This window comes from Colletotrichum destructivum, chromosome 7 (genome assembly GCF_034447905.1).
Source record: "Colletotrichum destructivum chromosome 7, complete sequence".
Lineage (NCBI taxonomy): Eukaryota > Fungi > Ascomycota > Sordariomycetes > Glomerellales > Glomerellaceae > Colletotrichum > Colletotrichum destructivum.
This window is the reverse complement of record NC_085902.1, coordinates 565,433-583,591: the sequence shown is the minus strand read 5'-3', so window position 1 is coordinate 583,591 and position 18,159 is coordinate 565,433. Positions and strand designations below refer to the sequence as shown.

Here is an 18,159-nt window from a genome sequence, read left to right as displayed (position 1 = left end):
CTCGGCGCGTAGGGGTTTGGGGTCGAATGCAACCGTAGTCAACGGTAAAGTACTAAACAGTAATTTTGGAGAGAAAGAGAGAGAGAGAGGACAAAAGACGTTGTTGTCATTGACTCTTTCTACAGACCGTAGAAAGGTGCTTGCCCAGAATAGAGTAAACAACAATTAATGATGGTGGTGTTAAATGGATGATGGAATCGTTAGAGCTAGTATGCTGAACCAAAATGGTCCACAGAAAAGATAACTGGCAACTGCATTGAGCATGTCAGCAATTCTACTGCCGGGGAGCGTTGACAGCCCATGCGGGGAAACCGGGAACGTGCCGTAACCCGGATCCCAGTCAGTCGTGGGCCTTACTTAACCCCCACTCTTCCCCAGGCGTCTCGGCACGACACGTCTTCTGTGAACTCTATCACTGCCCAACCTCATTCTCGTCCCTCCTCGAGGCTCATGAACTCGAAATCATGGCTGGAGAAGACGACGATTGTGGCCTCTCTGCCAACGAAGAAGCGCTTTCCCCGAACGGAGAATCCCTGACGCGGAGGAGATCACTTGCCAGCTCAAATCGAGGCCCGAGGTCCAAGCGTGCCAAATACGCGGCTGCCGCGTGGTAAGTTGCAACGTTGATAAAGTCCAAGTTGCAAAGACCTGAGTTTGGCGTGGTAGTTATGAGTGTAAAAAGCGAAAGCTCAAATGTGTGAAATTGGATACCGAAGAGGAGTGTCAGCGATGCATCTCCGGCGGTGTACGATGCATCTTTGGCCAGGCGCCCCCCGAAGACGACAACGCCAGTGTGAGGGAAAACATAAGGAGCAGGAGAAAGTCGAGGCATAGCAGGTCAGAGACAAACACTGCCCTAGCGAATCATAGAGCAAAGCTAATCATTACAACCAGTCAGCCGAGGGATGACATTCGGAGCGAGCTGTCGATGCTTCGAGAACAAGTCGCCAGCTTGGCAAACACCGTTGGAAAACTGGCCGCGAACAAAACTTGTCAAGCGCCTTCTGCATCTCCGGGATCGCAGTATCATTTGCCGCCTCACGAAAACGCGTCTTCTCAGGAAGCCAAGGAGCCTAAACAGCCACAATTCGTCGGGCCGACTAGATCAGCCTTCAGTCTGAAAGTCGCCGAGACGTCGTTGACGAAAATGGGCATCTCAGCAAACGATTCGGCTGCAGAAACCGTCAACGAGTCTCTTGATCCCACTCGGTACCCGACACCTGAACAGTCCGAGGCGTCTCAGTGGGTGCAAGGCACAGACGTTCTCCTCACGATATCTCTCGACGAGTTCGTGCGGCTTCTCGAAGTCTTTGAGGAAGAGGTCGAGATTGTTTACCCTTTTGTCGATACGCGAGAACTGATCTCAAAATCGGCTGCCATACGGGCGTATGTCGAGGAAAATTCGGATTTCACGGCCGCAACCGCTTCCAGCGCTCCATCGACGGGCGTGGAGATCAAGGACGTGATTTTGGCGAGGATTGCCGTTGCCATCAGCATGGTGGTCGAGTCACACGGCAAGAACCCTACCAGCAACAAGCTTGTTGAGCCTGTCAAGCAACTCATATACCAGTTCTCCATCGATGCCGATGTTGATCTCAAAGTCGTCCAGATCATGGCCATGATTGTGAGTTGCCATACGCCCTCAGCGCAACAGTAGCACAGAACACTGACGTTATGGCAGAGCATTTACTACTTCTTCTCGGACGAGGAGCTCCTTGCGTGGAGAAACATTGGTATTGCAGCGCGTGGCGCTTTAGAGATGGGACTGCATCAGAAAATGAGTCTGAACGACAACTTTCCGGATCCTGAAAAACGCGGCTTAGCCGTTCGTGTGTTTTGGTGTGTCTACGTATTGGATCGCCGCTGGAGTTTTGGAACGAGTCTGTCTTTTGCCCTTGCTGACAGGGATATTGATCCAAACTTGCCTGAGCCAGTAAGTGATGATTCAATGTTTATCTGCGAGTCTTTCAAACAACATCACGCATCAACTGCAGCCCCGACGACTTCGAATTTCCCAACACACTGTTTTCTCCATGCTAGCTTCATGTATCAGACCTCTTTAGCTAAATCAAACCCCCAGTCCGAAGACTTCCGCTATCTGCGCTGTTTGATCGATTATGGGCGGCTGTGCTCCAAGGCCTGGGATGCATTACCGCCCTTCGGCGCCCCGACACAGTCAATCCCGAAGGACACGGTTGCCTTTCTCGACTTCACTGCACAAAGCTGGCTCAACTCGATACCGCCGGATCTACAGCTGCGCCACCCTCGACATGGGGGCATCTCGACGACACAGTCCCGTGCGGTCCGACGGCTGCGTGCCCTGCTTTACTTGCGAGGAAACCACATTCGAACCATGATACACCGTCACCACGTCATCAGCTCGGCGAGCATCGAGGCCGATATCGGAAAGGCTCGGCTGGTTGTCGATATAGCCATTGACAGCATCTCCGTCTTGGTCCACCTCAGCGAAACGAGCAACATATACGAACGGCAGCAGAGCGCGTTCAACTACTTCTTGCTAAGCGCGCTGGCCATCATATTCCTCGCCGTCTGCCACGGCTCCAGAATATTCGCCGAGCCCTGCAGGGAAAGTTTTCTCGTTGCAGTCGAGCTCGTCAAGGGCTTCTCGCGCCAGGGCACGTCAAGCCGGAGGCTGTGGAAGAGCATACGCGGGCTTCTACCGCTGGCTCAGCGTATAGGACTACGCGACGATTTGAACTCCGCTCAGGGAGTTGATTTGAACAGCCGAGTACCTCGGCATGATTCTACTGATTCTTCTTATGTCTTGGATATGGTGGTCGAAGAGCGGCAGTCTGGGCAGCCGGTGGTGATGGGGCCAGACCTCTCCCACTTGCCTCCAGCACAGCCAACGAGTCTCAATGCGGACTTCGGGACTGCGGCTCCAGATGCCTTTGCCTTGAGCAACGACCTGATGTTCCTGTTCGACGCGTTTGGCCAGACGGATGATGTTTGGGCCAACGGAATGCAGGAATACACCGGAGGAGACGAGCAACAGCCTCCCCTGTCTGGCGAAGAAGAGATTTCGCGACATTTTTGGGGACTTATATGAGCTTCTGGTAAAAAAATACTCCCGGGTAGTAAATTTCTCGACGTTTCAGGGTTGACTTATAAGATACCTTTCATGTGTTATGAGACAAAGTTCAATTTGTGTGAGCTCCAAGAAATACGAACGTGTCCACAGCGTGACTCAAATGTAACACACAACACACGTTTTCTGACTAAATACACAGCAAGTGTGGGAGTTTTGATATGGTTTTTCTTGTTCACTTCGATGCAATCCTGCCCTCACGCGGTGATGGCTAATTGAACTGTTCTCCTACTCATACCCCAAAACTTCCTGCATTTCATGACTTGGGTTGACTATCTACTCTCCTGCTCGACAATCCTCAATGGTCCGCACTACAAAGCGAACTGGCTAAGCCTTTTATTCGGTGGTCCTCAAAGCTTGGCTCAGCGTGTTGATATCCCGAGGCACAAATTTTGCCCGGAACGGTCTCGGCATCGCCACGAGAGAAGTGGGATCGGCGTTCCCGGAGACGGGGTGGTGGTCAACGTCGTCGTACTTCTCGACCTTGAAACTGTTGAGCAACCTCATGTATACGAGGTACAGCTCGCGGTTGGCCAGCAAGGACCCGGCGCACATGCGGTAGCCAACACCGTACGTGAACAGGGGCGCGTCTGGCTGTTCCAGCCAGCGTTCGGGGCGGAATACTTCAGGATCGGACCAAACTTCAGAGTCTAGGACGGGTAAGCCAATCAAGTTTCTCGATTCGGGAGGCATTCCCTTTTTTTAGGACGACTTACCCATGTTGCACGCCCATGCGTTGAGGAAGATGACGGAGCCTTTGGGGATTATCGTCTGTCCGTAAGGCACATCGCGCACGGAAGCTCGGGGGAGGGCGAGTCGAAGGACGGTATAATATCGGAGTGACTCGCGAACCAGTGCAACGATGTACTTGCACTGCTGATCGTCCTCGGCATCGCACATGGGCTGCTTCTCGTCGTAGAACTCGCGAATCGCCGCGACCGCCTTTTCTTGAATGTCCTGTCGTTGGGCCAGCATGGCCACGAACCAAGCCACCTGCGTCGTGATGGTATCAAGCCCTCCCGAGAGCATCGTCAGGCTGATGGAAGTCAGCTCCGCCTTGTCGAGCTTCGCGTCCTTGTCCATGATTACGTTCGCCTGGATGCAGGGCTTGTGGGTGCCGTTGGCCATGCGCTCCTCGAGGCCCTTGTTCAACGCCGTGAGATACACGTCGCGTCGGTTCCGCACATCTCTCGCCTTGGCTGAGTGCGTGTTGATCGGGTTGAGGCGGAGCAAGGGGATGTAGTCTTGGAGATTACCAGTGGTGGAGCGGAAGCGACTGATTTCTTCCTCGACGTGGGTAATCTCCTTGAAGAGCCCGTCTTTTTGGCTGCTCATACGGACTCCCCAGTTCAGTGTCAAGGCCAAGGACAGTGACAGGCGCTGAATCATGGGCATAGGGTCGACAGGAGTCTGCCCAGCGTCTCCATATTCATTTAGTTCCTTGATAAAGTCGCGGGACTCAACGTCGAGATGAGGCACATAGGTCGCCACCGAGGGTCGGTTCAGTGCCGACGCAGCGCCTTTACGGCGGCGCTTCAGGGAATCGCTGTATGGTGAAGTACCGATAGTTGTGCCAGCGGTGTCAGACAGAACCTGTTTTTTCCCGGCATCTCCTGTTAGAGTCATGGCACTTTGCTTTGCATTCCTTTGACTCGGGGAGTTCTGAATCCACCCACCTTATGGAACGTGTAGAACTCCGGACGTGAGCTGAGCGCCTGGGCGTTTTGCCCGAAAAGCGCCTTGGCCGCCGCAGAAGAGTTCACAATGACGACGGGGACATTCCCCAGCTGGATTTGGTAGACAGGTCCGAACTTCTTGGCCCATTTGCGGTATTGCTCTGCTGCGTTGACCTGAATGTCCAACAGATTACCGATTAGGGGCAGGCCTCGAGGACCATCGAGCTTGGCTATCCTGGCCTTGGAGCGGATGAACTCGTTTGCAATGACGTAGATGAGGGGTATGAGGAGAAGTGAGAGGGCTGTTGACTGCAGAGCATGGTCAAAAAGTTTTTGATTCAAAGGGTTGATGACGGTTGAGATGGCCATAGCGATGATGTGTTAGTTTCTTAGACCAAGAGAGTCAGTTTTGAAGGACGGCTCGATCTGATGTTGTATGACATGGTCTCCCACTCTCTCTAGTAAGGGTATGATATACCAGAATGGCAGAGGTTATCCTCCATATTCGGTTTCGCCGCTGTGACCTGAGCATCAGAAGTCGTCCCATCGGCTCTCGTCGGTACAATTCTTTGGCCAACATGTGCTCCCTCGCTACAAACCTCTCGGAACAATCATATTACTAACGTTACGCATTTGCCGTGTCCTCTCCCAACCCCAGAGTTTGTTACAGATGCAAAAAGGGAACACCCCGCACGGAACATCGGCATGGCTTGGGGGAAACGCGGGGTGGTTTCCGAGCGGAACGAGCTGTGTTCCGACTCGGCTGAGACCTACTCGCAACAAGACGTTTTCCTGTCACCAAGAATTTGTTTTCTAACTGCGTGCCACAAAGACACGATACCTGGGTTCACTTGACGCTAAACAGAAAGACAAGGAGATTCTTGGTCCACCAGTTACAGAGAAGGCTTGGCTACTCGGTCACGTTCTCCTTCTAGCCACATCATACCAGGTTCCAGCGATCAAGAGACGTGTCGGACGAGGGACATGGCGTCTGACACGAACCGTTATCTTTTGAGACGAAAACGATTAGGTCTTAGTGATACTTTTAGCCATAGAGATACACATTGTCCCCGAACCTAGCTTTTGATTAGATACAACGGAAATCAAGATCAATAGTATCTCTGTCAGAAATCGAAAGATAAGCAACGGATTCTGACCACAGATCATTCCCATCGAATATCCCACCCAGTGCATGGCCTGCCTAGCCGTCAGTTTCTGGTCTTCGGAATGCGGAAAAGCCCTCTTCGGCCCCTAAATCAGTTGACTAAAGCGCCTCTTCAGTTCACCATTCCCATTGTGGTCGTTCAGCTCAGGGGCGCGGTGCTGGCGATTGTCTTGGAAAGACATCCAGAACCTGGCACAGACGGTTTTTCCAGCTGCCCTTTCTTCAAACATCAAAGGTTTTCCCACGCTATCTGAATCTCATGAGAGTTCTTGCTTCGATTCGACGAAGCTCCACAAAGAGGCTGGGAAAACCAACATCTTTCAAAGTCATATTCCAGAGGAAGACCAAGGTACCCCATCATGGATTCCAACAAAGTGAAGACTTTAGAGCCCCTGGACACAGTTGATTCTATCCCCGGCCGTGTGGTAGCCGCCGATGAAGAGCGCCTTGCGCAACTTGGGCACCAGAAAGAGCTCAAACGGCAATTTTCCCTGACGACTTTGGGAGCTCTTTGTCTGTATCTCATGGCAACATGGGAAGCAACGTCCACCGTTATCGCCCAAGCATTGCTGAGTGGTGTTGCTCCTTGCCTGTTTCACAACTTGTAGGCTCCCAACTCCGGCCACCGATCGCCTTCGATAGCTACAATTACATTCTACATCGTCTATATTGTAAGCTGACAATGACCGCATAGTCTTCTTTCCTTCCTTTGTTCAGTCTGCATTGCATCATCACTTGGCGAAATTGCATCGATCTACTCAACTGCTGGAGGTACGTGCCCGTATACGAACCCCTTTTCTAAGCCAAATGAGCTCGGGGAGTCTAATCAACGATTTCCACCAGGCCAATATCACTGGGTAGCAGCACTTTCTCCACCCCGTAGCCGATGCCTCGCGGCGCTCACGACCGGATGGGTCTCCGTCGGCGGCCTAATAGTCTTCTGTGCATCAGCCGCGTTCGCAGCCGGCCTGCAGACCCAATTCCTAATCATCATGAACGAGGACTCATATATACCGCAAAGATGGCAGGGCTTGCTCTTCTACTTGGCGATCCTGCTATATGCAGGTGTCATGAACATTTGGGGTTCCCAGCTGCTTCCCCATGCCAACATGATTTCAGGTAATGGGCCCTTTCCATAGTCATTTGCAGAGCTTTGCATTGCGGCGAGGTGGCTAACCAGATCAAGGTGTAATCCACGTCGCGGGTTTTGTGGCTCTACTCATCGTCCTTGGTGTCATGGCCCCTAAAAACGCCCCGTCGTTTGTGTTCACCGAGTTCGTCAACAGCAGCGGTTGGAGTAATGATGGCGTTTCTTGGCTCGTGGGTCTAATCAGCGCCGTGTATCCCTTCCTCGGGAGATGCTCTCTGCCTGTATGACATATCAACAAGAAGGTCAACTAACTGATCGTTCAAAAGATACGACGCTGCTTGCCACATGGCGGAAGAAATCCCCGACGCACCTCCGAATGTCCCCTTTGCTATGGTCGGCAGTTTGGTTGCGAATGGCCTGATGGGTCTCACCTACTGCACCGTCCTTCTTTTTTCGACGGGTTCTCTCGAATCACTGTTGACCACACCTACTGGTTTCCCCTTCATGCAAATCTACCTGGATGCCACAAGATCCCGGGCTGGGGCAACAGTCTTATCGCTGTTGCTCATCGTTATGGCCACAGCTGCAACGGTCGGCGGCATCACCTCAGCCTCCGGTACCCTCTAGGCCTTTGCCAGAGATATAGCAGTACCTTTTGACGCATCGTTCAGCTACGTCAATAAGCGGCAACAGGTTCCATTGGAGGCCATGGTCTTTGTCACCACGTCTCAGATGCTTCTTGAATTTCTCTACTTGGTGAGCAGCACCGCCTTCAATGCTGTGCTGTCTATGGCGATTATTGGAATCTATATTTCGTACAGCATCCCGATCGTTTATATGCTGCTATCGGGTAGGAATAAGCTCACGTGGAATGAGTACGAGCCGTTCAAACTTGGAAGCTTTCTCGGGCCCTTGCTCAACGTCATCAGTCTTGTTTGGATGACCGTTGTCATCATATTCAGCCCATTTCCTTCTTCTCAGCCTGTCACTGCCCAAAACATGAATTACTATACTGTTGTTATGGCAGGGTGGCTTCTTTTTGGGCTGTTGTACTATTTCTTGAAAGGGAAGGCCAAGTTCGAGGTTCCGATTGCGGTTTCAGATGTAGTCGAAGGGGCGGGAAGCAACTGAGAATTATGAATAGGCACACAGGGTTTCGTATCTTTAGCAAGTAAGGATCATCTATTCTAGTCTTGATCGTCTTTATGGCAGATAACTTGGAAGCTTGCCAAGCCGAACTTGGCTCCATATTTTAAGTCTTCGTATAACTTATCGTGCACAGTCCACCAATCTAAGACTCAAGGGCCAGGATCAAGCGGGCAATGTCTTTCTGTTAGGGTCAAACCGCAAGCGTTTGTATTTCTTTTTTCTAGGAGGCAAACCAGCCATTTCCAGTGTTTTTTACATAGCCGAATAGCCATTTCTAAAGAATCATTTGGGATCAAATAGCACCAGCTAGAGTTGGAAGTTGCAACATTGGTTCAAAAGCCATACTTTAGCAGTAAACTATCCAATCTATGGAGGCCTATTTTCTTCCACTGCTTTCAAATTCATTCCGGCCTCTTGAAATGAGACACAAGACCCGTCCAACTATCCTCGCTGTAGCCCTTCTGGACTTTCTGACATGTCTCCAAGCCCCAGTCCGTCACGCCAATCATCAGAGAGCTCTCAAACATGAAAGCCATACTTCCCTCGCCAATCTTCTGCGGCTTCAGCTCGGTATTGGACGCGCGCTCGAACGTGCTCGCATCGGGCCCGTGGGCGGACATGACGTTGTGCAGACTGGCTCCGGCAGGGCGGAAGCCACCTCCAGTCTTGGCATCGTAATCACCGCATATGAGGCCCATAAACTCGGACATTGTGTTGCGGTGGTACCACGGGGGCCGGAAGGTATCCTCCTGTACCAGCCATCGGGGCGGAAAGATGACGAAGTCAGCAACAGCCGTTCCTGGGTGATCCGAAGGCCCTGTTAGGACGGTGTAGATAGAGGGGTCTGGGTGGTCGAAGGAGATGCTCCCAATGACGGAAAAGCGGCCCAGGTCGTACTTGTAAGGATAATACCGTCCGTGCCAGGCCACAACGTCAAAGGGGGTGTGCTTCTGTTCCGCAATAAAGAAGTCCCCGTTGAACTTGTTGATGATTGACCATTCAGTCACGTCCTCGTCAAATGCGGCAGTGGGAACCTGGAAGTCTCGCGGGTTCGCCAAGCAGTTCGATCCAATGGGGCCCAACTCGGGCAGGACGAAGTGGCCCTGATACAGCTCGAGGATGTATCCGCGCACTGGACCCGAGGGAAGATCGACTCGGTACTTGATCCCCCGCGGAATAACAACGATCTCGTTCGGGCGAACGAGCAAGTTGCCCATCTCAGTTTTGATGTCAAGTACGCCATGCTGAATAACAATCAACATGTCGCCGTCCGAGGAGTAAGTGGCCACGTTAGAGTCCATGCTCCGGCCTGCTGTAAAGATGAAGATACCGAGCCCCGTCTTCAACGTTGGATCGCCGGCGCCGCCCAATTTTCGCAGACCGCTGATCCAGTCTGTCTCAAGGTTGATGTCGAAGGGATCCCATCGTAGTTGGTTTGGGATCTGGTGAAGCTTGCCGCCGGACTCAGGCTTATTGTGCTTTAGTGGCTCGAAGGAAGTGTGAGAGGCAGAAGGGATGATGCGGTACAGCCATGTCTGGAGGTTCTCGTGTCGAGGCGCTGTGAATGCTGTGCCGGAAAGCTTCTCTGCGTACAGGCCAAAAGGTGCCTTTTGTGGCGAGTTGGCACCGATAGGCAAGGCGCCTTTAATGGCTTCTGATCTAGTTGTGGCTTTGGTCAACACCAATGCGACGAAAAGATCGACCTTGGTCTTGGGATGTTGATGAGACCTACTCATGGAACGAACCAAAACCATTCAGATATTGGTATTTATCCTCGGTTGAGAAGTTGGTCGCCGGCATGTTTGCTTGACTAAATGGGTCGAGTAGTATGAATTAATGGGTTTCACAGCAGGCTGTCAACGTGTCGAGACACTGCTATTTTGTCTTGGACTGCGGCTCAGAAACGGTTGCAGGGCACAGAGTCTGCAAGCCGCACAGGATATGAGATCGAAGACAGTTTATGATCATGGTCTGAGTTGCTTCGGGTGGCCTGATCGAAGCTTGGGTCGGCAGCGGTTAAAGGGCCAGCCCCCGCACGAGCAACATGATCCCGAGCTTCGCCGCCAGCGAAGCCTAGACAGACTTTGTGTGCGGAACATGGCTATTTCGTTCCATGGTTTAGATGTGCTGTAGCAGACGGCAGCCGTCAGCTCGGTCTCTCGGAACGGCGGAACGTAAACGTTTCCGAGTGAGTCGGTCAGCCTTAACGGGGTTCAACCGTCAATGCGGCCTTGCACTTCGTCCCTCTTCTCTGTCTAGCTTCGGCTTCTTTTTCGGGTTTTAGGAGATGAATTTTTAAGGGAAGGTGGCTGTACACAAACGCTGTACCGCTGTGTTTCCAAGGTTGATAGATGCTTTCATACAAGTGTGTATTAGGACGGTACACCCGCAGACACTCGCCATAACCACACGCCACCACTTGTCGACCAATTACACCAACGTAGTCTATGATCCGATACAAAACATGTCCTAAGCACAAAGCTCTAATGGCTTAAGTTTGAGTGAATTCAATATTTCGACAATGCATGTCTTTTTGCTGGTGATATGGATCAGCAGGTTTCAACAAGTAAGTCCAAGGAGCACAAGCTGGTTAAATTCCCATGGGCTGTTCTTTCATGACCAACCGAATATTTGATTTTCTAAAAGTGGCATATTTCACTGATATATGCGATTCATTCAGAATGCAATTTCTCTTGGAACTTACTTTCGTGGAGTTCATCCGATGTCGATGTCGCAAAGGTTCCCCAGTTCCCAACTACAACGACAAAGGAGGCAGAATCTGGCCTGTACATTCCCCAAAGCCAACAAGTTCACCGTCCTGCTCGCCAGCCCAACCCCGAATCACCACGGTATCTCCGTCTTGGATGAACTTGCGCTCATGTCCACCGCTCAATTTGATTGGCGTTTTTCCGCCCTGCGACTGCTCCAGCAAGCTGCCCTGCGTACCTGGCTCACTGCCAGAGATGGTGCCCGACCCGAAGAGATCACCGGGTCGAAGATTGCAGCCAGAAATCGAGTGGTGGGCCACCATTTGCGACCACGACCATAGCATGTTCTTGGCAGAGGTGCGAGTGATGGTCGTTTCCTCGCCTTCTGAGGCTGATGCGAGTGGAAGAGGCATTGTTAGTGGCGTTTATCTCGAGTACAAGGATTGTAATCTTGACGTTGAATAGTCAAAGGGACATGGACTTACGAGACAAGGAAACCTCCAGCTTGATGCCTAAAACGTTATCGGACCGCTCGTCTCGGAGGTAGCTTTGCACTTGAACATCATTCTCGAGCCCCTTAGTTCTGAAAGGCTCAAGAGCATCCGCAAGCACGACCCAGGGGCTGATGGTCGTCCCAAAGTTCTTGGCATTGAACGGCCCCAGGGGCACGTATTCCCACTGCTGGATATCCCTTGCACTCCAGTCATTCATGAGAACATAGCCGAAAATGTGGTCTTCGGCGTCCTTGACGGAAACCGGGTTGCCCAGCCCGTTTGGCTTGCTGATGAACATGCCCATCTCCAGCTCGATGTCGAGGCGCGCACACGGCCGGAAGACAGGCTCGGTCGCACCAGGTGCGGGAAGCGCTTGTCCCCAAGGTCTACGAAGAGGCGTCCCCGAAACAACAACAGAGCTTGCGCGACCGTGATAGGCGACTGGCAGGTGGTTGTAATTGGGTTGAAGGGCGTTGGCCGGTCCGCGGAATAGGACGCCGACGTTGTGGGCGTGGTTTCGTCCGGCGAAGAAATCTGTGTAATCCCCAATGGCAAGAGGGAGATGCAACGAGATATCTGTAATAGGTCTCAGAGAAGCCGTTCTCAGAGCCTCGTTATCCTTCAGAATCTCGGGATGAGGCGTGCTTTCGAGAAACACATCTTGCAAGTAGGAACGGACTGCGCGATGTACTGGCCGTCCGAGTTCGGCAAAAGCGTTGAGTGTAGGTTGCGAAAACACCTTCAAGCTCTCAGGTGGCAGATCCGTCGCCTTTCTGAAGCCGCCTCCAGTCGTGAAAGCATCCAGGTCCAGAACATGACTGCCGACGGCGACAGCGGGCCGGTGTAATTGTTTGTCTTTGCTGGATATTACACCAAAGGGGATGTTAAGCAGGGAAAAGTGCGACCGCGGCAGGATGGGCAACCAAGACTTCATGACGGGCAAAGCGGTGGACGTAAACTTCGTCTGATTCTTTGACTTTCATCCAATTGTAAGGGAATAGTTTCTTGTCAATTTAACAACGCTTCTTGATCACGTCAATCCTCCCAAGCGAAGGAAGGGTCAACCATGTCACTTTGGGTGGTTCCGAGAAGCCGAGAAAGGGTTCCGAGTCGTCGGAATGTAGGCAATCCCCTCAACCAGCGGTAGATCCCATGCGCAGGGATACACTGTGTGGCCTGGTCTGCTCATGAGAAGGAACCCTAGGAATACCCATCCAGATAAGAAAATGAGATGAAGAAGGCCGGATTCTCAGTCTCAATTGTGTTCATCAACACACCTATCACACTCCTACAACGCCTCATCATCAACCAGCATTGCATTGACGTGATATTGCATCATTGGACTATTAAAAACCGCTCGTTTCAACATGGCTGAGCAAATTACAAGAATCACACTTTTCAAGGTTCCCGACGAAGAAAATCAGAACAAGATACTGGCACTTTACCGGCAAATGCCTCAAAAAGCCTTGAAAGTCAGTCAAGTCAACATCTCCTGTCCAACCACATAACTTCCGGTTACAGTGACATTTCTGGACTGGTTATTAGAAACTGACGCATTGCAGGATGGCAAGCCTTACATACTCTCTGTAAAGGCCGGTCTGGCCGTTGCGGATCAAAGAGCTCAGGGCTTCACTGTGGCAGCTGTGTCTACATTCGCATCCAAGGGAGACATGGACTACTACGATAATGGCTGCGCGGCACACCAGGAATTGAAGAGTATTGCAAAGAATGCTCACCAAGGCTTTGCCATGGTATTCTTCCCGGATCGGGTAGAGCAACAGTAGACAGCAGGACTTCCAGTCAATCTCTCACGAAGATATTCTTTTCTTTATGAACAATATTTTCTCTTATTGCCTGCCCATTTACTGTTCACGAAAGACAATTTCGCCGTCTCTCAACGAGTCAAGTTTGGGTTTTTGGGCTGTTTATCATCAAGACGCCACCTCCCGATACGTTCCACGCGAGTTAGACATGAAGATGAAGACGATACGGCCCTAATACCAACCTTGGCGCGAAACTATGCTGAAAAAGGCACATGTTTCATTGCACGGGAATGTGGAAATGTCTCATCCCACTCGATATCCATAGCTGCACGTTTCCCCTCATTCTGTCATTACGGTTGCAGTTAAAAGTCTCTGGCAGCAAGATATCTCCCAAAAACGGAAACGGAAACGGCCCGAGCTAGCGGCGGGCTGAACAGCCCAGCGGATGGTTTTCAACGGTGAGACATGTCTTCAGACTTCCCGATCAAGACTTTCGGACCTCTATCACACAGATTGAATAGCCAAATGCGTCGGCTGTGAGCGCTAAGCACCAAGTGGCAATGCCTAAAGATGAATCAAGCCAAACTCTAGCTGTTCAACTCAATTCATTTCGTATGCATTCGGGCAACAGTTTCAGCCCTCAACCAACATTCTGCTACGATGAATGCATGTGAGATGGGTTTAGGTTCCATATTTCGGCCTTCATGAGCTGACAGCGACATGCACATGTTTGCAGTGGTCAGTGGCAGACCCCGTGCTGGAGTATATATGAGTATGCAATGCCGCAGATGATGGGAAATCCCGAACCTCCGTCAGGCATCTCAACCAAATAACACCCTTTTGTCTGCCGCACTTGACCCCCTCCCTTGATTCTCCAATCCTTCCTGATTCCTGCCTCCACCCGAAACAATCATGGGCGGGCTCATCATACGGAAGAATATCCGCAACCTGTCCACAGCGGAACTGGACAACCTCGTTAGGGCATTCGCCGCCATACAGAAGCTCCCTGCCGAAGACCCTAACTCCTTCTTCGTCATTGCCGGCTACCATGGAGAACCGTTTCGCGGTGCGGGCTACGCCAACCCTGCGTGGTGGGGAGGGTACTGCAACCACGGCAACATCCTCTTCCCGACTTGGCACCGGGCCTATCTCTTGAGACTCGAAAAGGCGCTTCAGAGCCAGGTCCCTGGCGTGGCACTGCCGTACTGGGACGAGACCGAAGAGGCCACCCTGACGGGAGGCATCCCCCCGGTCTTTCTCACGAAGGACTACAAGTTTGCAGATGGATCCTCCATTCCGAACCCGCTGTTCTCGTACAAATTCCAGGCCAGAATCACGGACAGGCTCACGCCCATTCCGGACGCCAACTACACCAAGCCCGTGGGCTACGAGACTGTCCGCTACCCCTTCTCCGGACTCGTGGGCACCCCGCTCAATGCCGAGGGGTCCTTCATCCACAACGCGGCGCTACGCGAGCAAGGAGAGGAAGCGACGAACCAGATGCTGAACGACAACATCGTCACGTGGCTCAACTACTCCTGTTTCCGCAACAGCGACGGGGAGGAGGTGTCCGCCGGCATCAAGGCCAAGTACGACCACTGCCTCGACGCGCCCAACTACACCGTCTTCTCCAACGGGACCTCGGCCCAGCGGTGGAACGATGACCACCTCAGCGACAAGGGTTACAAGCCCGTCGTGCCGCTCGAGTCGCCGCACAACTCGATGCACCTCGCCGTCGGCGGCTTCGAGGTGCCCGGGCAGGGCAACTCCAACCAGATCGCCGGCGCCAACGGCGACATGGGCGAGAACGACACGGCGGCCTTTGACCCCATCTTCTACTTCCACCACTGCTTCGTCGACCTCATGTTCTGGCGCTGGCAGATCAAGAACAACCAGCGCGACCGCCTGGAGATCATTGAGGGCTACCCCGGCACCAACTCCGTCGACGCCCAGGGCCCCACGCCCGGGGTCGCCGGCGGGACGTGGCTGACGCTCGACAGCCCTCTCGAGCCCTTCAAGAAGCCCGGCGACCCGAAGACGGCCTATACGTCCAACGACGTCATCAACATCGCGAGGCTGGGCTACATTTACGACAACGTTGGCGAGCCGCCCAAGGCCGCCCCGCCGCGCAGCCGGCCGTCCCCGGTGCTGACCGTCGGCAACATCAACCGCGCCACCATCGGAGGCTCCTTTGTCGTCTCGGCCTGGGCCACCAAGGAGAACGGAGACAAGATGCTGATCGGCACGGAGGCCGTGTTGAGCCGTTGGCACGTCGCGGGATGCCGGAATTGCCAGAACTACTTGGAGGTTCGGGCCCACATACCGATCGAGGGCTGGAGCAAGGAGGAGGCCGAGAAGATGGATTTCGAGGTCAAATTGCACACCCGCACGCTGAAACGCGGCCTCGGTGACGGGGATGATCCTCAGCAGGGGGCTCAGAGCCCTACGGTTAGGCTTGGGACTGATCATATGTGATGATGGATTGGATGCCAGTGTGCAATTTGCCCTTGCAAGCAGTTATTTGAGCATCTTGGGACGTGCAAATGAAACAAACCACTTGATAACATGCGAGTGTGTGTCAAATGAGCCCGGTATCCGAAATGTAAGCATGTGTATTATCTGGAATCCTTTGCAACTTGCCAATGTTGTCACTGGCCGAACCCAATTGTTCAGCTAAGTCTTACCATGTAACCAATCAAACCTATTGTTCTTTCCGTGCCATGCAGCCTGCAGGCAACAGCTCACGCCGTTCCTCGTGATATCTATCCTTTTCACAAACAGAACAACCACACTCTCTGTCTTGGATCATGCAATCCTGTCGTGAGTTCATAATCCGACTTCACAATTGGTCAGTTCACAACGCCCTCTCGCCCCCCCATCATGTACACGCACAGTCCCCTCAACCGAGATCGTCGAGAAATCAGGCTCGTCAGACTGCGTCCGCCTTCCAACGCGGACCCCATCACGGCCCCGGTCTCGCTCGAAATCCGACACGTCTCGCTCGACGACGACGTGCCCTACGCCGCCCTGTCATATGTGTGGGGCGACGCTGCCGACACCGTCCCCATCGACATCGATGGCGCCCCCTTCCGCGTCACCAGGAACCTGCACGCCGCCTTGCAGCAGTTTTCGCGGGACGGCGTTGACTCGTGGCTCTGGGTCGACGCCGTGTGCATCGCGCAGGCCGATCTGGCGGAGAAGAGCTGGCAGATCGACGCCATGCGGGACGTCTTCGGCGGTGCCGTGATGGTGTACATGTGGCTCGGCCCCGGTACCGAGGAGAGCGACACCATCATGGAGTTTGTCTCGCGGGCAGCGGCCTGGCGCGGGATCGACGGCATGGTGAAGCTGCTCGGTCAGGGGCACGTGCGGACCGTGCGAGAAATCGCATCTCACGTCGCTTCCCGGTTCTCCCCTTGGGGCCGAGCCGCGCATGTCGAGCCCGGAGACGGAGATGGAGACGGAGACAGTTCCGCGGCCAGTTGATTCCCAGGACACAAGCGCCTCAGCCAACCATGGGCGGAGTGAGAGTCCCCTCTTAGACGACACTCAGACTTCGGAAACGAAGCTGGCCGTATACGAGCTCTTGCGTGATTTCCTCTCCCATAGGAGCCCCCCGCTCTTTGACGCGATTTGCAACCTGCTGCAAAGAGACTACTGGCACCGGGTGTGGATCATCCAAGAGGTCTCCCTGGCCCGCGATGCACGCGTGGTCGTCGGGACCAAGGCTATCCCGCTCGACATATTCGACGCCGTCTTCAACGCGCTGTGGTTCTCCTTGTACAATGTCAAAATGAATCTCGCGACGCGGCGGATCTTCAGGACCGGGGTGCACAACCTCTCCAATATCACGTCACTGAGGATCCGCAAACTGCGGAGGAAGGGGTCGACAGTGCGGCTGGTCGACATCCTCTGGAACGTCGGCGCCACCATGGACCGGCCTCACTACTCCGCCTCAGACCCTCGGGACATTGCGTTTGGCCTGCTTGGCGTGATGGACGACGAGGAGAGGGCCGGCCTCCAGACGGATTACTCGCTGTCAACAGAGGAGGTCTTCGCGAGGATCACAACGGCACTATTGGACCGTTCAGGCTCCAGGGACTCTGAAACTAGGGATTCCGACTCCAGGGATTCTGACTTCTACCTCGATTCTATACTGCCAGGGGACGAAAACGGAATACTGCCCACCTGGGTCCCGGACTGGGTCGATGTCGGCCAGTACGGCCAGGAAGTCTTGGCGGTGAGCTACTACAAACCCTTCTGTGCAGCCGGAGAGAGGGTCCAACGACAACCATTCTCGGAGGCCGCGGGAAGAAAAGGTGGGCTTGGCTACATCGTCCTGAGCGGCTGCTGCGTCGATGAGGTGGTCCAAGTCATGGAAGCGCCGGCCTGGCCCCAAGGACGCCGCTACATCCCACCTGGGAAGGGGGACGCTGAGCTCTGGTGCCAATCCGTCATTGCCTTCACGGGGCTACATCCTGTCGGGAGTGGTGGCAACAGCGAGGAGGCGGAGGCGGAGGCGGCGGCGGCGCACGTCTTTCGGACCCTCGTACATGGCGAAAGCGGCAACTTTCCCGAGGAGCTCAACAGGCTGGGGCCAGACATCGTACGAATGCGACGCGTGGACCCCGGCGCGTTAACAAGCCAAGGGGCTGCAATGGTGCGCAGGAACACTCAGACCAGGACCGAAGAGGAGCTGGAGGCGCAGACACCTGTGGATGACGAGGAGATGAAGAGCTACATGAGTGGTTGGCGAGAGAACGTTTACTTGCAAAACAGGAAACGAACCCTTTTCAAGACGGCGAAGGGCACGCTCGGGGTAGGGCGTGTCGGAATTAAAGCCGGCGACATGTTGACTTTGATCTGGGGAGCGCGCTCGCCCATCGTCTTGCGCAGACGATCGCGAGGGGGTTTCTACTTCCGGGGAGACGCGTATGTCGACGGCCTCATGCACGGGGAGTTTCTCAAAACCAAGCCGAAGGAGGAAGAGTTCACGCTGTACTGA

The 18,159-nt window shown here is 53.6% G+C and overlaps 8 protein-coding genes across 8 annotated transcripts; 5 read left to right on the top strand and 3 right to left on the bottom strand.

Annotated features, from left to right (window-relative positions):
* Nucleotides 1-407: 407 nt before the first annotated feature.
* On the top strand, nt 408-3,172 carry CDEST_10713 (uncharacterized protein). The gene is made up of 5 exons (XM_062926869.1): nt 408-610; nt 667-837; nt 895-1,624; nt 1,682-1,933; nt 2,081-3,172. The coding sequence occupies exons 1-5, from the start codon at nt 465-467 to the stop codon at nt 3,068-3,070; spliced, it is 2,289 nt and encodes a 762-aa protein (XP_062782920.1). The 5' UTR covers nt 408-464; the 3' UTR covers nt 3,071-3,172.
* Nucleotides 3,173-3,340: 168 nt separating this feature from the next.
* Nucleotides 3,341-5,912, bottom strand: CDEST_10712 (Putative cytochrome P450). Its single transcript, XM_062926868.1, has 3 exons — nt 4,786-5,912; nt 3,826-4,702; nt 3,341-3,759 (listed from the first exon to the last, which is right to left on the bottom strand). Exons 1-3 carry the CDS (start codon nt 5,152-5,154, stop codon nt 3,446-3,448), a joined length of 1,560 nt encoding a protein of 519 aa, XP_062782919.1. The 5' UTR covers nt 5,155-5,912; the 3' UTR covers nt 3,341-3,445.
* A 397-nt stretch (nt 5,913-6,309) lies between these two features.
* CDEST_10711 (Putative amino acid/polyamine transporter I) lies at nt 6,310-8,171 on the top strand (the record flags this gene model as incomplete). The annotated part of the gene is made up of 6 exons (XM_062926867.1): nt 6,310-6,526; nt 6,559-6,621; nt 6,668-7,069; nt 7,131-7,290; nt 7,367-7,656; nt 7,690-8,171. The coding sequence occupies 6 exons, from the start codon at nt 6,310-6,312 to the stop codon at nt 8,169-8,171; spliced, it is 1,614 nt and encodes a 537-aa protein (XP_062782918.1).
* Nucleotides 8,172-8,568: 397 nt separating this feature from the next.
* Nucleotides 8,569-10,261, bottom strand: CDEST_10710 (Putative homogentisate 1,2-dioxygenase, rmlC-like cupin domain superfamily, rmlC-like jelly roll). The gene is made up of 2 exons (XM_062926866.1): nt 9,922-10,261; nt 8,569-9,848 (listed from the first exon to the last, which is right to left on the bottom strand). Exons 1-2 carry the CDS (start codon nt 9,987-9,989, stop codon nt 8,591-8,593), a joined length of 1,326 nt encoding a protein of 441 aa, XP_062782917.1. The 5' UTR covers nt 9,990-10,261; the 3' UTR covers nt 8,569-8,590.
* Nucleotides 10,262-10,839: 578 nt separating this feature from the next.
* On the bottom strand, nt 10,840-12,392 carry CDEST_10709 (Putative fumarylacetoacetase). Its single transcript, XM_062926865.1, has 2 exons — nt 11,383-12,392; nt 10,840-11,288 (listed from the first exon to the last, which is right to left on the bottom strand). The coding sequence occupies exons 1-2, from the start codon at nt 12,323-12,325 to the stop codon at nt 10,945-10,947; spliced, it is 1,287 nt and encodes a 428-aa protein (XP_062782916.1). The 5' UTR covers nt 12,326-12,392; the 3' UTR covers nt 10,840-10,944.
* Nucleotides 12,393-12,596: 204 nt separating this feature from the next.
* Nucleotides 12,597-13,223, top strand: CDEST_10708 (Putative stress responsive alpha-beta barrel). Its single transcript, XM_062926864.1, has 2 exons — nt 12,597-12,863; nt 12,954-13,223. Exons 1-2 carry the CDS (start codon nt 12,759-12,761, stop codon nt 13,173-13,175), a joined length of 327 nt encoding a protein of 108 aa, XP_062782915.1. The 5' UTR covers nt 12,597-12,758; the 3' UTR covers nt 13,176-13,223.
* An 843-nt stretch (nt 13,224-14,066) lies between these two features.
* Nucleotides 14,067-15,629, top strand: CDEST_10707 (Putative tyrosinase copper-binding domain, di-copper centre-containing domain superfamily; the record flags this gene model as incomplete). Its single annotated transcript, XM_062926863.1, has 1 exon — nt 14,067-15,629. One exon carries the CDS (start codon nt 14,067-14,069, stop codon nt 15,627-15,629), a length of 1,563 nt encoding a protein of 520 aa, XP_062782914.1.
* Nucleotides 15,630-16,034: 405 nt separating this feature from the next.
* On the top strand, nt 16,035-18,159 carry CDEST_10706 (Putative heterokaryon incompatibility; the record flags this gene model as incomplete). Its single annotated transcript, XM_062926862.1, has 2 exons — nt 16,035-16,529; nt 16,582-18,159. The coding sequence occupies 2 exons, from the start codon at nt 16,035-16,037 to the stop codon at nt 18,157-18,159; spliced, it is 2,073 nt and encodes a 690-aa protein (XP_062782913.1).

Bases quoted from the DNA above. Each gene is read 5' to 3' on its own strand.
- CDEST_10713 (XM_062926869.1), top strand. From the start codon at position 465: ATGGCTGGAGAAGACGACGATTGTGGCCTCTCTGCCAACGAAGAAGCG. The intron at 611-666 runs GTAAGTTGCAAC...TTGGCGTGGTAG, and splicing joins AAATACGCGGCTGCCGCGTG to TTATGAGTGTAAAAAGCGAA. The intron at 1,934-2,080 runs GTAAGTGATGAT...TCAAACCCCCAG, and splicing joins ATCCAAACTTGCCTGAGCCA to TCCGAAGACTTCCGCTATCT.
- CDEST_10712 (XM_062926868.1), bottom strand. From the start codon at position 5,154: ATGGCCATCTCAACCGTCATCAACCCTTTGAATCAAAAACTTTTTGAC. The intron at 4,703-4,785 runs GTGGGTGGATTC...GGGAAAAAACAG, and splicing joins AGTTCTACACGTTCCATAAG to GTTCTGTCTGACACCGCTGG. The intron at 3,760-3,825 runs GTAAGTCGTCCT...TACCCGTCCTAG, and splicing joins CGCATGGGCGTGCAACATGG to ACTCTGAAGTTTGGTCCGAT.
- CDEST_10710 (XM_062926866.1), bottom strand. From the start codon at position 9,989: ATGCCGGCGACCAACTTCTCAACCGAGGATAAATACCAATATCTGAAT. The intron at 9,849-9,921 runs GTAGGTCTCATC...AGCCACAACTAG, and splicing joins GGTTTTGGTTCGTTCCATGA to ATCAGAAGCCATTAAAGGCG.
- CDEST_10709 (XM_062926865.1), bottom strand. From the start codon at position 12,325: ATGAAGTCTTGGTTGCCCATCCTGCCGCGGTCGCACTTTTCCCTGCTT. The intron at 11,289-11,382 runs GTAAGTCCATGT...CACTCGCATCAG, and splicing joins GCTGGAGGTTTCCTTGTCTC to CCTCAGAAGGCGAGGAAACG.
- CDEST_10708 (XM_062926864.1), top strand. From the start codon at position 12,759: ATGGCTGAGCAAATTACAAGAATCACACTTTTCAAGGTTCCCGACGAA. The intron at 12,864-12,953 runs GTCAGTCAAGTC...GACGCATTGCAG, and splicing joins TGCCTCAAAAAGCCTTGAAA to GATGGCAAGCCTTACATACT.